Raw genomic sequence first — 14,902 nt, 5'->3', positions numbered from 1 at the left:
AGGAAAAGGAGTAAAGCAAGGATCATTCTCCCAGAATTTTTCTCAGGCTCCTGGACAATCTTCTCAATCTAAGGACAATATTTTTCTTTCATTTTATTTTCAACCGAAGAATCACATGGTTAAAATAATAACCTCCTGCCACATACCTCCATATACTGAGTCCTCCTCTCAAGAGGAACCACTCTTAACCCATGTCCATTTATGTTTCTTTTGATGATTATTTCCGTATCTCTAGAAAATATATTGATACTACTACTTCTTGATTTATCAGATTTAGACATTATCTCACTGAATTCCTTCCATGATAGACAAGAATTGAACTCACCTACATGAAGGCCCCCTCCCACCATCCACTTTCCTAATTTTGACAGGCAAATCGTTACTCTTAGCTCCTCTGCTGCACTGGTTCTCAAATGTTAGCTGCATCAGAATTACCTGATCAGCTTGTTAGAACTCAGATTGCTGGGACCCACCCATGAGTTTCTGATTAAAGGGTCTGGGGTGGGGCCCAAGAATTTTCATTTCTGACAACATCCCAAGGGAGTTTGATGCTGCTGGTTCAGCGACCACACTTTAAGAAGCACTGCTCTACTGGTAACCTCTGCAATTTTAAGTAATAACAACTTTTTCTTGTTTCATCAAGTTTTACAATAACTCTTGGCTCACCAATTTAAAAGATTAAGATATTAAAACAACTTGTTTTGTTCTATTTTAAACTCTATACAGTAAAATTAAAGACATTTACACTACGTACTATAACCGTAACTGATTTGGCTTGACTGTAAATACTAAAAACCAATAAATCATGTTGTCATTATGGCCTCTTGATTACTGTTCACAGCAGAGCCAAGACAAGTGTCATGATTACATATCTTCCTCTACAGGTGCAAAGTTAAACTACTAGAATACTCAACTTTTGCTTAAGCGAGAATGCTTCTAGTATTAAGGTCCTTCTCTTCCGTATATTCTTCTATTTGCTTAAAATTCCACCACATTTTAATTTGTTTTATATTTGAACCATGACATATTGGCCATGTTTTTATTTTCCTGGGAGTTTTTGACTGCCTTTATTTTTTCTTATCCATAGAAAAAATATATTCCATCTACACTGTATCCTGAATATTTGCTACTCTCTTGTCATTCTGCTATGGCTGGCTTCATTGATCCCCTGTTCTAAATTGATCAACTGTTTTTTAGACTTGCTGCACAGTTGTAATCCTGGAATTTCTTGTCATTAGACTTCTAGGAGTTAGTTCTTACATCCCCCATATTGCTCCTTCTAATTGTCACCCTTGTTTTCTTGGAGTGCATCTCAGGTGATTTCCTCGGAAAGGCTCCTAGGGATGTAAACTTTCTGGGTCCTTGCTTGTCTGAAAAATAACTTTATTTTGACCTCATACTTGACTGTTAGGCTAAGTATAAAATCCTAGTTTCAAAATCACTTTCTCTCAGAGCTTTGAAGCCCTTATTTCACATATGCTTTCTTCCAATCTTGCTAATAAGAAGTCTAACGGACAACTTAGTGTGACTCTAATTATATCGTTAGTGGACAAATATTCCTCACTACCACCATCCTGTACTCCTTGCCCTGGAAGCATTTAGAATTTTCCTTATGTGTTAGGAGTAGTACCATTTCAAAATGATGTATCTAGGATATTTTTGGTTTACCCTGCTTGCAAGTTTGTGGGTCCTTTAAATTTAAAAAAGTGTCTCTCTGTAACTCTGGGAAATTTTATTCCATTATCTCTCATAATGTTTTTCATTTTCTCTGTTTGCTTTTTCTGATATTCTTATTAGTTGGATATAGGACCTTGCAGATTGATGCTTTAGCTCTTTTCTATTTGTCTTTTAGCTCTGCTTATTGGGAGATTTCTTATCATTATCTTCTACTACATTTTTGGCTCTGCATCCATATTGTTAATTTTCAAGAAACGTTTCCTTATTCTTTCTTTCTTTTAAGAAGAAATAGAATTCCAACCACTTTCTAATGGATAGAATATATTCTTGAATCTCCTTGTGTTTATTACATAGAGTATAAATTGGTATTTAAATTGTTATAATCTCTTCTATTCCTTAAAAAATTTATTTCCTTCTAAGTCAGTTATTCTGTAGGTGTATTTTGGTTTTTTTCTCCATGTACCACATTTCCCCTCAATTTCAGATTTCCTTGGTTGTCCATTCATTTTTAAGAATAAAGTAAAAGAGCTGATTGGAAAATCTGGATGTTTGGGTGGATGGTGGGAGGGGAAGCTAGCTCTTACATTGGAGGCTCCAAATGCCAGAAGAAATAGGCTTCCCCCTGGGGAAAAAGCCCACCTACACTATCTCAACCAGTTTATTCAATTCTTTAGAAAATAAAAGGCCTGGCTTCTTGCTATTCTGCATGGCTAGAGTATGTAGGTGTGGGGACAGGGGCAGAAAGTCAACTCTTCCACAAACGAACCTTCACTTAACACCCCCCTTCCCTGTTTCCAGCCCCATTTCTCATTCCTGTACCCCTCTGAAACTGCTGGCCTGGCCGTGGCTACAGCCTCTCTGGACCCATGGGTGGACAGGCACCCAGTCCCTCCGTGTAGAGTGCAAGGTTCACCCACCAACACTCTTCCTTCTTCTTTACTCATTCCAAAAATCCCTGGACTCTCTCATTGGCTGATGCCCCTTCCCCAGCAGCATTCACCTCCCTGTTCTGATTTACTCATTTATAATCACTATAATGGGGTCTCAGGAAGCACAGACATAAATATTTATGCTTGCTTGGCCATCTTGAACATAAGTAACCAAGAAGAGCATTTTCATACTAATCTGTCCCTAAATCTCTGCCTTTGATCAGGTTGCCTGAATCTAAAAATGCTAGTAAAGGTTCTAAGATGCTCTTCACTAAAGAAGGCCCACTCTGTGCCACTGATGGATTGGTAGAAATGAGAGTTGGGTTCATTGTAGAAGGGATGCCCAGGGCTAGCAAGATGCTGAACAGAGGAGGCCGCTACCTCACAGGGTCATTTCAGAGGTAAAACAAGCACAGGGTACCCTGAAATGATTCCCAGCACCCCAAGTTTGGACCACTCCCATAACCCAACTTTATTGGGCCAGCAAGATTCCACCTTAGAGAGCAAAGTATTAATAGGACGGGGAACTCATGATCTAGGAATTATCATAATATTCTGGTTTACTGGGTCCCCAGCCTGACCTCTTGGCCCAACTTCACTGTCAGGAGATGATACACACTTCTATTCCTCAGTCAAGGCAGGAGTCATCAGCTTCCTGTCCCGCCTCTTCATCTTATCTTCCTGTCCTCCTCATCTTCCTCATGCCTCCCCTCCACCCTGCCCCACCACTTAGACACCCAGCATCCTCCTGGTCTCTCCCCTCACTCCCCCAGAGCCTTCTCCAAGTATCAGTGACCAGCTGGACATTCTGGCCACCCTACAGGGCACTTGTGTTTTGAAAGTTCATGTTTGACTTCAAAAGAAGCATCCAAAAAGGCAGTGTTGCCAGTAGGTTGTGTGTATACGGGTAGCAGCTTCTGCCCACATCCCTTTACAACTGCTGCCCCTCCCCCAGCTGATGTGCTACAGGCGGCTAACGGCTCACATCTGCAGCCTCCTCCAGAGAACTGTCCACAGCTGCAGGGAGTATCCTTCAAGGAGGGCTACACTCCCCTTCTATCCCCCACACAGCCAATGGCTGACGAGTAAGGGGTACAAAAGGCCAGACCCTTCCCTCAAGGAGAGGACGGCTCTTTGCTGTAATTTATGCTCCAAAGCTTCCTGCCTCAGGCCAAAGCTAGACTTTAGCTGAGACCACATACTTGCTCACCCTTTCCCCTTTCCTTACAGGGTTCTCTTAAGAGCACAGCTTCATTAGACCAAGTTGCTCCTAAATCCCCGTCTCAGGCTCTGTTTCTGGGGAACCTGACCCAAGACCACATGGGAGAGACTATGGGAGAATATGAGGACATCTTGGTAAAAATCTTACATCTCGAACTCCAAACACTTCTCTGTGGTTCTATTTACAACTCTCATCTGCAAGGCGTGGGTCACTGATCTGCTAGTTTTCCCATAAGCTCAGAGCAGTCAGAACTGTGGAGACTGGGGCTGGTGGGTGGTTCCACAGCTTTGCCCCCACCCCACCCAGGAGTCTGGTTTAGCCAAAAAACAGTTTTGTCTGACCTTCCCCAGGTCCTGGATCTGTGATGATCTTGGGTGTTAAAGAAAGATTTAGAACCAGACTTGGGATCCCAGATTTCTTGCGTATTTCCTGCATCGTCGTCAGCACTGTATTATCTCCCAGATGACTCGGGGCAGACAGGCCAGTGATGCTGCACGGCGTTAGCTCATGGCTCACTCCTACCCTGTATGGCCTCGTACGGCCTGCACCCCACGTCACCCTGCAACTCCTCCGCACAGCAGCACAGCCCGGAATCTGCCAAGCGGGGGAGGATGGTGAGAGCCTGTGCTCACGGTGCTCTGCCTTCCAAAGATGCCTGAGCGGGGCATTCTCAACTCAACCACCAATTCTAGCAAGAGGAAGTTCTTGCTTCTTCACCCCACTCATGCTCCCATCAATAAAACATGTACTGTATGTAGAGCACTCACTAGGTGCTGATCTGAGCTCTGGAAACAGCGTAGGAACAGGAGGCAAGTGCCAGGGCCAAGCAGCCAGTTCATGACCTCAAAGGGATCATCATTTTCTAATTGCTTGAGAATAGCCTCAATGAGTTTAAATAACGTGGTTGTTAGACACAAACCCCTAAATCATACATTTCATCATTTTGCAGATCGGGAAAGCAAGGCCCAGGAGGGGGTGTGGCTGGCCATGGGCTCCCAGGCCACCAGGGCCATTACTTCTGCATAGGCACCTGCCACCTGGGGTCCCAGCCATGAGCTTTCAGGTTCTCACCTGATTCTTCTGGGCAATCTTTTGTCCCTTTTTCCAGCGGAGCACGGGGGTCAGGGCCGGCAGCTCCCTTTCCTCCTCTCCCATCACATGCTCGCCCAGGCTGTAGGCGGCCTCGAACACGATGGGGCTGATGACGTCCTGCACTCTCCGCTGAAACAATAAACACACAGGCACGTGAGCGGCGGGCGCTGCTGACATGTGCAGAGCATTTCAACAGTTTACAAAGACCTTCCACATGGACTGCCCCATGTGAGCCTCACAGCCACCCTTGTGTGGCTGGATTTTATTGCTTTCATATTTTAGATGAGGTAATGAGGCCGAGAGTGATGACTGTCTTGTCCAAGGTCACTCCGCTAATGAGCGGGGGCTTTCCCCGCTCTAACTCACATGGTACGAAATCATCGTCTCTTTAGCATGTGGAAGACATTACCTTAGTCATCTTTCAAATATTCTTATAACCTAGTTGGCAGGCAGGCAAGCATCTGTACTCACAGTGCACTGCTAACCCTTCCCATCCGTGGTGTTTTGATCATCAAAGCTCTTCTGCCTTGAGGTAAATATGGACTATGTGTTAGGGCAGGAGACCTGAAGACACTAGGGCCCGGCATCTTCCCAGAGCTGGGCATCGATGGAGCCAGGGATGAAGTCCGGCTTCTGGCCTGTGTTCTTTCCTTTGGAGCCCAGGAATCTAAGAGCCAAGGGAGTGATAGGTCCATAGTCACAATGAACACCTACAAGATGCCAGGCACTGCACTAGGTTTTCTAGAGCAGGGGTCCCCAACCCCTGGGCCGTGGACTGATATCGGTCCGCGGCCTGTTAGGACCTGGCCACACAGCAGGAGGTAAGCAGTGGGCGAAGCTTCATCTGCCTCTCCCCACTGCTCACATTACCGCCTGAACCATCCCCCCGCACCACCCTCGTCCGTGGAAAAACTGTCTTCCATTAAACCAGTCCCTGGTGCCAAAAAGGTTGGGGACCACTGTTCTACAGAGATGAGCCACACGTCCAAACCCTGCAGCTGGGCTTATTCCCCTCCATCGTATAATAAAAGGAAGATGAAGGCACAAGTTCCACAGGCCACAAGGCTGATAAGGATTCTGAGTCACATCTGCTCAATCCTGGAGTTCTTGACCTTTCTGGCCCAGGTCTCGCTGCCTCCTGGGTACTCTGGCCGCCCCCCGGGACTCACAAGTTAGAGTTTGAGGCAGGAATTAAGCATCAGTATCCCCACGTCCCAGGCCAGCATGCTCTATGGAAGGTGGGCTTCCAAGGGGAGCAGGGTAAATCTCAGAAGTAGCACCAACGAGCCACTGTCTGCAGCCCCACTGCCTGCGTCTGTCAGGGAGAGATGACGGGAGCTGGCAGGGAGGCAGGAGTGGGAGGCGCTAGGTGGGCAGGCAGAGGCCAACCAACCCCAAGGCCGTGAGCAGATCCAAGGACTTCACACTATGCTCCATGTAAAGTCTGGTGGAGTTGGGAGCAGACTAGTGCCGTGTTCAAAACAGTAGAACTAAGTTTTAAAGTTCCCAAGAGGCACACAGTGAGGAGCTAGCTCTTACCCCACCCCCTGGATACCCAGCGCCCCCTCCAGAGACAGACACGCCTGTCAGTTCCGGGTTATCCGTCCAGTCTAAGCACATGCGGGGAACTGGTTGCTTACAGCAAGCTGCACCTTGCCTTCCTCACTCAGCATGTACCAGTTCACCAGGGGGAGGTTAATGAAAGGGTCTGTGATCGAACAAGCTGGGGGGACACCAGGTTACACAGTTAAGGGGGGGTTTAGTCTCTTTTGTTTATTGTTTGTTTTTACTGCAACTGCCTCCCACAAAGAGTAGGGTGGTCCCAGGTCTAACGGGGCACAGGACCCTGTGTTTCCTTGGAGATCCTTGGGCATGTATGTGGAGTGGAACATGCTCAGAGACACAGAAAACCTCCTGCAGCAGCCCAGGAAAGGAGATGGTGCCCGGGCCGGGGCGGGGAGGCAGACGGAGCTGCTGAATGTGGGCTGTGGGGGACAGATGACTCTGGGGTGGGAGCCTGAGTGACATGCTCAGGAAAGCATTCAGCTGGGAATAGATTCAATCATTTACGTAAATAAAACACAGGACCTTTTGGGGGAGTGACGGGGGAGCCTCTGGATAAGCTACTTCCACAAAATTCTCTCGAACTTCAGATTTTAGGAGCAGATCTTTAATGCTCCCGTCCTTTCTGTGAGCAAAGCACACACCTGGGATCCAGATCCCCTCCGGCTACTGACCGACTCTCCTAAACAGAATGTAAAGACTGCCTGGGCACAGAGAATAGTGAAGGGGTGCAATCTTAATGTTTTCACGGATAAACGCTTCAGTGTTTCTTTAAGGGTGACTGCCTTAAGATTTTGCATTTAAATCCGTCATGCCGAAATAAGTCAGTTATTACACGCTGTTACTCTTGCAGGAGGAACTGAAGATGGGGGTGGGGAGGCAGAAGCCACGGAACATTTCCTGGCTACCACATGTATTCCAGAGACTGGGCCAACCTCCTCCCAGACATCCTTTTACTTAATCTGCACCACACCCAAGCTGGTAGATTGTTGCTCCCATTGTACAGATGAACGCAAATAAACTGTGCTCCGTCCCCAAACCAGTAAGTGGTGGAACCGGACTCATTCTTAGAACCAGAAGCAAAACTGCTTTCCTTGAAGCCCATGAAATACTGTTTAAAAATCATCCCAATTGCTTTAGGTTCTGACATCACCCTGAAATATTACCTATCTACTTAGGAGGATACAGGGCAAGGGGAAGGAAATGTTCCTCATACAAGGAAGAATGTGAGTAAATGACAAATAACTAAAGAAATAGGGACTTGAAGGGAGGGCTGTTTCTAAATGTGCAGTCATTCTGTGTCTCAGTCAGGGCACAGCTATTTGGGGTGAGTAATGAATTGTGACACCTAGCGGTACAGACGCTGTGCTCTGGCACTGACTGCATGAACCAGTTTTAACTAAGATGCTTGAGAAACACCTTCTTATGACGTGTCCCAGTAGCTCTGGGCAGAAGGGGCCTACCCCACACTGAGCCATGGGTGGAGGCAGGGGAGAACACAGCAATTAGAAACAAGCCAGCAGGGCTTCTCTGGTGGCGCAGTGGTTAAGAATCCGCCTGCCCTGGTGGCCAGAAGGTGCAGGACTACAGGGCTCATGGCAGAATAGGGTCAGCAGGATGCCACTCACACTTCAGCTGGTTGCCCAATAAGAGTTTCACCACTTGTATATAACAGGACTTTTCTCACATCTCCATTTCTTTTAGCCTTTTGATTGCCGTCCTCAATATTCTTCCAAGGCAATTCTGGAATAAACACATTATGAAAAACTGGGCCTGTTTTTATTCCAGGAATCCCAAAGTCAACCCAGCAGCATATTAGGACTAGATGTGATTTCAAAGTAAATCCTTTGAAGGGTAGATAACATTGCCTCAGCCTTGCAGGGAAGCTGTGAAGACAGTGGAGGTTGCAGCATAGGAAACAAGGGAGCAGTGGTATTTATAGACATTGGTTAACAGCCACCATGGGGTCTGTAAATTCCAAGATACTTCCGGGATATGCATATTCTCTGTGCATATAGATAAACCAGGTTTTGGCAGCCTGGGGGCAGCCATCTAACAGAGATGCAAGTGCTGGCTGCTGGGAGAGCAAAGGGGCTGTGATAGTATCTGTTATGCCACAGTTTATATAACTGTAAGTATATACGCTTTTTTTTCAGTTGTCTTTTCAATAAATATATTTCCTTATTTAAAAAAATGGGCCATGGTGACTTTGCTTGAAGAGCTATATACTGTGGTGACATTATTATGGCCTTCTTACGCTACTACCTTTCTCTGTAGTTCTTCTTGATCTCACATTCATAATATTGAGAAACATATCTCAGGAGGCCTGATGATTTTTTTTTTAGTTAATTAATTAATTTATTTACTTTTGGCTGCGTTGAGTCTTTGTTGCTGTGCGCTGCCTTTCTCTAGTTGCGGCGAGCGGGGGCTACTCTTCGTTGTGGTGCGCGGGCTTCTCATTGCGGTGGCTTCTCTTGTTGCGGAGCATGGATTCTAGGCATGCGGGCTCAGTAGCTGTGGCTCGCAGGCTCTAGAGCGCAGGCTCAGTAGTTGTGGCTCACGGGCTTAGTTGCTCCGCGGCATGTGGGATCTTCCCGGACCAGGGCTCGAACCCGTGTCCCCTGCATTGGCAGGCGGATTCTTAACCACTGCGCCACCAGGGAAGCCCCCTGATGATTTTTTAAAATTTACTAGAAGATATCTTCCAATAATCCCAGGCACAAAGACTGAACTAACATCTGGATGGATGGATGAGTTAACATTTTTTTGACTACAAGATCCAAAAGATAGGGCAGGATCAATGAGATAGGCTGATCATATCTAAGAGAGGCCCAGTGGTTTATCAACATCATTTTCTTTCTTGCCATATCTCACTAAGCTCTGATACAAATTACTTAAGGTTTAATACGATATCAAATTTATGAGTCTCCTCTAGAATATTAATTTATATGAATCATACAGTTTTGTTTTTGTTTTTGTTTTTTAAATTTTATTTATTTATTTATTTATGGCTGTGTTGGGTCTTCGTTTCTGTGCGAGGGCTTTCTCCAGTTGTGGCAACTGGGGGCCACTCTTCATCGCGGTGCGCGGGCCTCTCACTATCGCGGCCTCTCTTGTTGCGGAGCACAGGCTCCAGATGCGCAGGCTCAGCAATTGTGGCTCACGGGCTTAGTCGCTCCGCGGCATGTGGGATCTTCCCAGACCAGGGCTCGAACCCGTGTCCCCTGCATTGGCAGGCAGATTCTCAACCACTGCGCCACCAGGGAAGCCCCATACAGTTTTGAAGTTAGAAGAAACTATGATGTTACTTAACTCAATCCTCTCATTTTAAAATTGAAGAACCCATAGTTGAAGAGATGAAGTATCTTCCCAGGAAAGTGTAGATTTAAAAATACGAAGGATGTTACTTTTGACTCTCTGCTCAATTATTTTCCTGACCCTTCTTCCTTACATGCTATTCAATTTTAATAGTGTTCCCCTCTGTCTTCCTGCAATGTGAATATGTTTTTATATGGTAGGCACTTATGGCTGTATCAAAAAGAAAGTTCAAATCGTGTTTCAAGTGGATGTGCATTATGTTGTACAGCTTTCTATAGTATAGAATATAATATAATAATATAATATAAATATATTTATAATATAATATAAAATAATATAATAAGATTGATCATTTGATTTTCTAAGTGGGTATAAAATTTTAAACATATATAGTGGTTCTAAGGAAAAGTACCTTTTTTTTTTTCCCCTTCAAAGTTGTTCTTCATAGTGGTATGTGATCAGGAAGGCAAAAAATCTCAAATTTCTAAACAGCATACATGCACAAGAGGTCACAGTTAAGGTTACCTTGGGAGTTCTAATTCTGAATTTCCTGAATTTTGTGGGTTTAAATCACAATTTTAATGTTCCATTAATGCAAGGTGCTTTTTTTTTTTTTTACACTGAATTGTTCTATGTCTTTTATTCTGCACTGATGGACATTGTGTTGATTTCTGTGACTATCAAGGAGAGTTCAATATTCTGGTAAAACTCTTTTTAGTTAATGTTTTATTTTTTAAATCCTTTTACTTGAGTTTGACTAAGACAATTTAAAAGCTTTTCTATCAATAACTAATTTTATTTTATAGAAAAAGACAGAGCAATATGGTTTTGTATATTTAAAATTAAAATGTGCCTTCTGAAAACTTTGAAAAATTAAAAAAAAAAAAAAAAAAAAAGAATCTGCCTGCCAACGCAGGGGACACGGGTTCAAGCCCTGGTCCGGGAAGATCCCACATGCTGTGGAGCAACTAAGCCCGTGCGCCCCGACTACTGAGCCTGTGCTCTAGAGCCCGTGAGCCACAACTACTGAGCCCACATGCCACAACTACTGAAGCCTGCACACCTAGAGCCCATGCTCCGCAACAAGAGAAGCCACCGCAAAGAGAAGCCCGCTTGCCGCAACTAGAGAAAGCCCGCGTGCAGCAACGAAGACCCAACACGGCCACAAATAAATAAATAAATAAATAAATAAATTTTTTTTTTAAAAGTCAGTTTAAAAAAAAAAAAAAAGAAAAAGAAACAAGTCAGCACCCCCAAAAGGACAGCCCCTTCTCCCCACACTGTGTTTGTTTTCTTGTATCTGAGCTGCAAAGGAAAAGTAGCAGCAACATTTCGTGGTTTCCTTTGCATTGTTGGAAGTGTGGCCTCTCTCAGCCCAGCACTGCAATGAAATGAAGGGACCCCTCAGGATGGAGAAGGAGGCTTAGGGGTTTGGGCAGAGACTCTAGTTGCTGACGTTTTACTGCTTAAAAATATTCACCACTACAAACAGAAGCTTCCCAAGCTGAACACACTTACTTATGATAGACCAAAAGCCGACAATCCACCTTCTCCTGCTAAAAATCTACTGTACCCTCCTGTTCTGAAAAATGAAAGAGGCTGCACAGAGAAGAACCCTCAGACTGGCGGCTGAGGTTTTATAGGGAACTTGACATATGTGCAATTTGAAATTTATTGGGTGCTTACTTTATGCCAGGCAATGTGCTGGGCCCCAGGGAGATGGAGATGAAAGACCTTGGAGGAAACAGGCAGGCAGTGACAACCTAGTGCAACATATACTAAAAGAGAGGCGGCTTTGGGAACACAGATGGGAGCACCTGATTCAGACTGCAGGTTGGCGGGCTTCCCAGAGGAAGGGAAGTCCCTGGGCTCAGTCAGATGACAGAAGGACATTAGCCAGGGAGCAGGCATGGCCGGTACACACAGCAGGGTGGAGAGGGCATGGGTGTCCAGTGGATTACATGTGCTCCCCAAAGGTGGGGCAGTCAGGCTAGTTGGCGGGTGGGAGGGGAAAGGAGGCTGAAGCAGAGACCAGATTTCACGGGGACTTAAAGGGTGTGTTGATTTCAACCTAAAATCTAGGGAGAGCTGGGAGGGGGGTAAGGTGATGCAAGAGACTGTGTTACAGAAAAATCCCTCTGGTTTCTCGGATGGATGGGGGTGAGTTTGGAGGTAGGGAGGCTGTGTTGTAGAAAGATCCCTCTAGCTATAGCATGCAAGTGGATTGATGGGGAGAGGTTCGTGGGGGAGCAGTCTAACATAGGGGTTCACAGGAAAGATGGAGAGAGCCTGGGCCAGGACACAGAAGGGGGATGGGGAACGGGAGGGAGGTGAGGCTGACTCAGGAAGAAGAGATGCTGTGGCTTGGTGACTGGAGGTGGGGGATGAGAGAAAGAGAATCATGGAAGGTACCCCAGTGTTCAGCTCAGGTGAGTGAGTGGACCTGGCAGCCCCTCATCACCACGGGGAACCAGGAGAGGGAACAAGTGTGCAAGTTGTTTAGGTGTGAACATACTAAGGTTTGTTACAACACAGAAATCCTCTTCCTGTCTCCAAATGCCAACTCCACAAGCAATCTCCCAGAATACACTGATTTGGGCCTAAAACCCCATGCTACCTTTTCTCTTCCACAAAACTGCTCCCCTGCCCCAGCGTCCAGTCAGCCTCCCCAGCACTGGCTCATCCAGACCTACCACAGACCCTCTGTCTACACTTTGAGCTCATCCACCCGTCCTCCAGGGATGAGCTTTGCCCTCCTTCAAACCACACTATTCTCCTCCCTCGGTGCACCTCACACGCAGAGCTGTTCTGCTGGGGCCCCAAGGGAGGACTGCAGGGCCTGGGAGGGTCTGATGACAAGAGGGAGAGAGACCCTTAGGGAAACGCGGTTGAGTACCCCCATTCCTTCACGGGGAGTCCCGGCTTTTCCTTCTCATTCATTAACTTGCTTGTGAAATCGAATTAACTCAGACGGAACATCCAGCAGGGGAGGCTCGTGACAGGCAGGGGCCACCCACTCAAGGGTTCCACTAGAGGAGGGGTCACTCTGCCCTGTTATCCTAGGGCGTCTAGGCCGTTGTGAGGGTCAGAAGCCCAAAAGTCTTGTCTCCTTTACTTGTGGAACCAGGGAATTTTCCCTGGTGAGTATAAGCCTCAAATCACAGACCCCCACCCACCTGGCCAAGGGAAGATATGCCTCACTATCCAGTGGACTCGTTTCCAAGCCCCACGTAAGCAGGACCCGAGCACCACGCACCCCTCGACCAGACATGTGAATTAGAAACTGACCTCATGCTGCTTTTCTCCAAGAAATGAAGGGTTTTTATCCTCCTTAGCTAACTAGCAGCTACAGAGGTAAACTAAATGAAAACAGGAAAGGATGACCTTACTTTATATTTGCAAATAACACAGAAGGCCAGCAAATAAGCAGCTAGCATTAAGCCAGATAATCGGTTTGGGAAAAAACCCTCTAAGGGCTTTTTAAAGATGCCTCAGTATTTTTCTATTTTCAAACATGTGATCTTTTTGTCCCCTCCCTCCTGTATCCTTTCTCATGATTCCTCTGCTCTCTACACCCAGCTCTATTGCCTACGATTACCTTGCAGGCAGCCCTAGAAATGAGAAGTCTTCAAAGTGGAATGCCTTTTTCTTTATCTCAATAACCATAACAATTAGAATGGCAGTTAAAGTGTTAGAGGAGAGCTTAGAATTCCCATAAGCTTGAAGATTCTTCTAAAAGCAAACTGAGGATTTTGCATTTCTGGTAATAATAGAGGGACTTGCTGAAGATCTATCCTTTCACTGAGAACAACTAGAAAAGCTGGAAAACACACACACACACCTGTCTAACAGTACCAGGGAACTATCTAGGGAACTCTTCCCTTGAGCTGTTTACAGGTCTCTAAGCAGCCTGGAATAAGAGGCTGAGAACCTGTATGAATGTGAACTGGTGGCTAAAAGCTTGAGTTCTTGAGCTTCTGAGCTGAGTTCCTGGAAGTCTTATGAGTCCCTGAAGACAAACTTAAAGCTCAGAGCTACTAAGGAGGCCAGGACTTGAGGGTCAAGATTCCAAAGAGAAGGGAAGCACCTTGAGGCAAGTCTGATTTTTGACACCACATTTATTCTTGGGGCATCGGTGGATTCCACAGCAGCATAGGGTTACGAGACTCAGAAACCAAGAAGAAGGCTGTGGCCAAGGTGCTGAGATGACAAGAAGAGATGTAGTTAGCTGGAGACTGGACACAGCAAGAGAGAAGACCATTGATCCAGAAGGCAAGTCAACAGAAAATATGCAGATTGAAGCATGGAGAGTAAAAAGGATAGAAAATTCAGAAATTAAGTTCAGAAAAGGCCACAGTGAAAGATATGACATATTCAAAAGGATATAATAAATGGTCTCTACAATTATATGAAACACCCAGCACAATGCCAAGTGTAGTAAAGGTGGGCAATAAATAGTGGCTATTATTATTTTTACCATAATCTTTTTTTTTAATTTTTTTTTTAAATTTATTTATTTATTTAATTTATTTATGGCTGTGTTGGGTCTTCGTTTCTGTGCGAGGGCTTTCTCTAGTTGCGGCAAGTGGGGGCCACTCTTCACCGCGGTACACGGGCCTCTCACTATAGCGGCCTCTCTTGTTGCGGAGCACAGGCTCCAGATGCGCAGGCTCAGCAATTGTGGCTCACGGGCCTAGTCGCTCCGCGGCATGTGGGATCTTCCCAGACCAGGCCTCGAACCCGTGTCCCCTGCATTGGCAGGCAGATTCTCAACCACTGCGCCACCAGGGAAGCCCTACCATAATCTTTTAAGTGGCAACTTTGATATGAAAATCTGTGAAAACTGTTCTATTGCAAAATGAATCCTTTTTATGAACTGTGCATGTAGCAAGGACTTATCTCCCATTTCACTAGAGAACAAGCTGAGGCCAAGTGTGGTTTCATTTAGAGTCCTATAAATTAAAAAAATAAACAAATGAAAACTTAAATTAAAACCAAGGGAGAAAATTCAGTAAGTTTCTCAGTGAGATTAGAGATTTTAATTATGACTACATACTACTTTATATGTAATATCATATTATGGAAATGGATATCATTATTA

At 45.5% G+C, this 14,902-nt stretch overlaps 1 protein-coding gene across 1 annotated transcript in view; it reads right to left on the bottom strand.

Moving 5' to 3' along the window:
* The window catches only part of ITGA9 (integrin subunit alpha 9), a 345,733-nt gene that overhangs the window by 168,890 nt on the left and 161,941 nt on the right, over positions 1-14,902 (bottom strand). Inside the window, exon 16 of the mRNA XM_061196493.1 lies at positions 4,900-5,049. Coding sequence (XP_061052476.1) covers positions 4,900-5,049 — 150 coding nt within the window. The remainder of the gene's footprint in view (positions 1-4,899; positions 5,050-14,902) is intronic.

The sequence above is a fragment of the Eubalaena glacialis genome, chromosome 7, assembly GCF_028564815.1.
Source record: "Eubalaena glacialis isolate mEubGla1 chromosome 7, mEubGla1.1.hap2.+ XY, whole genome shotgun sequence".
Taxonomy (NCBI): Eukaryota; Metazoa; Chordata; class Mammalia; order Artiodactyla; family Balaenidae; genus Eubalaena; species Eubalaena glacialis.
This window is presented reverse-complemented; position numbering and strand designations above follow the sequence as displayed.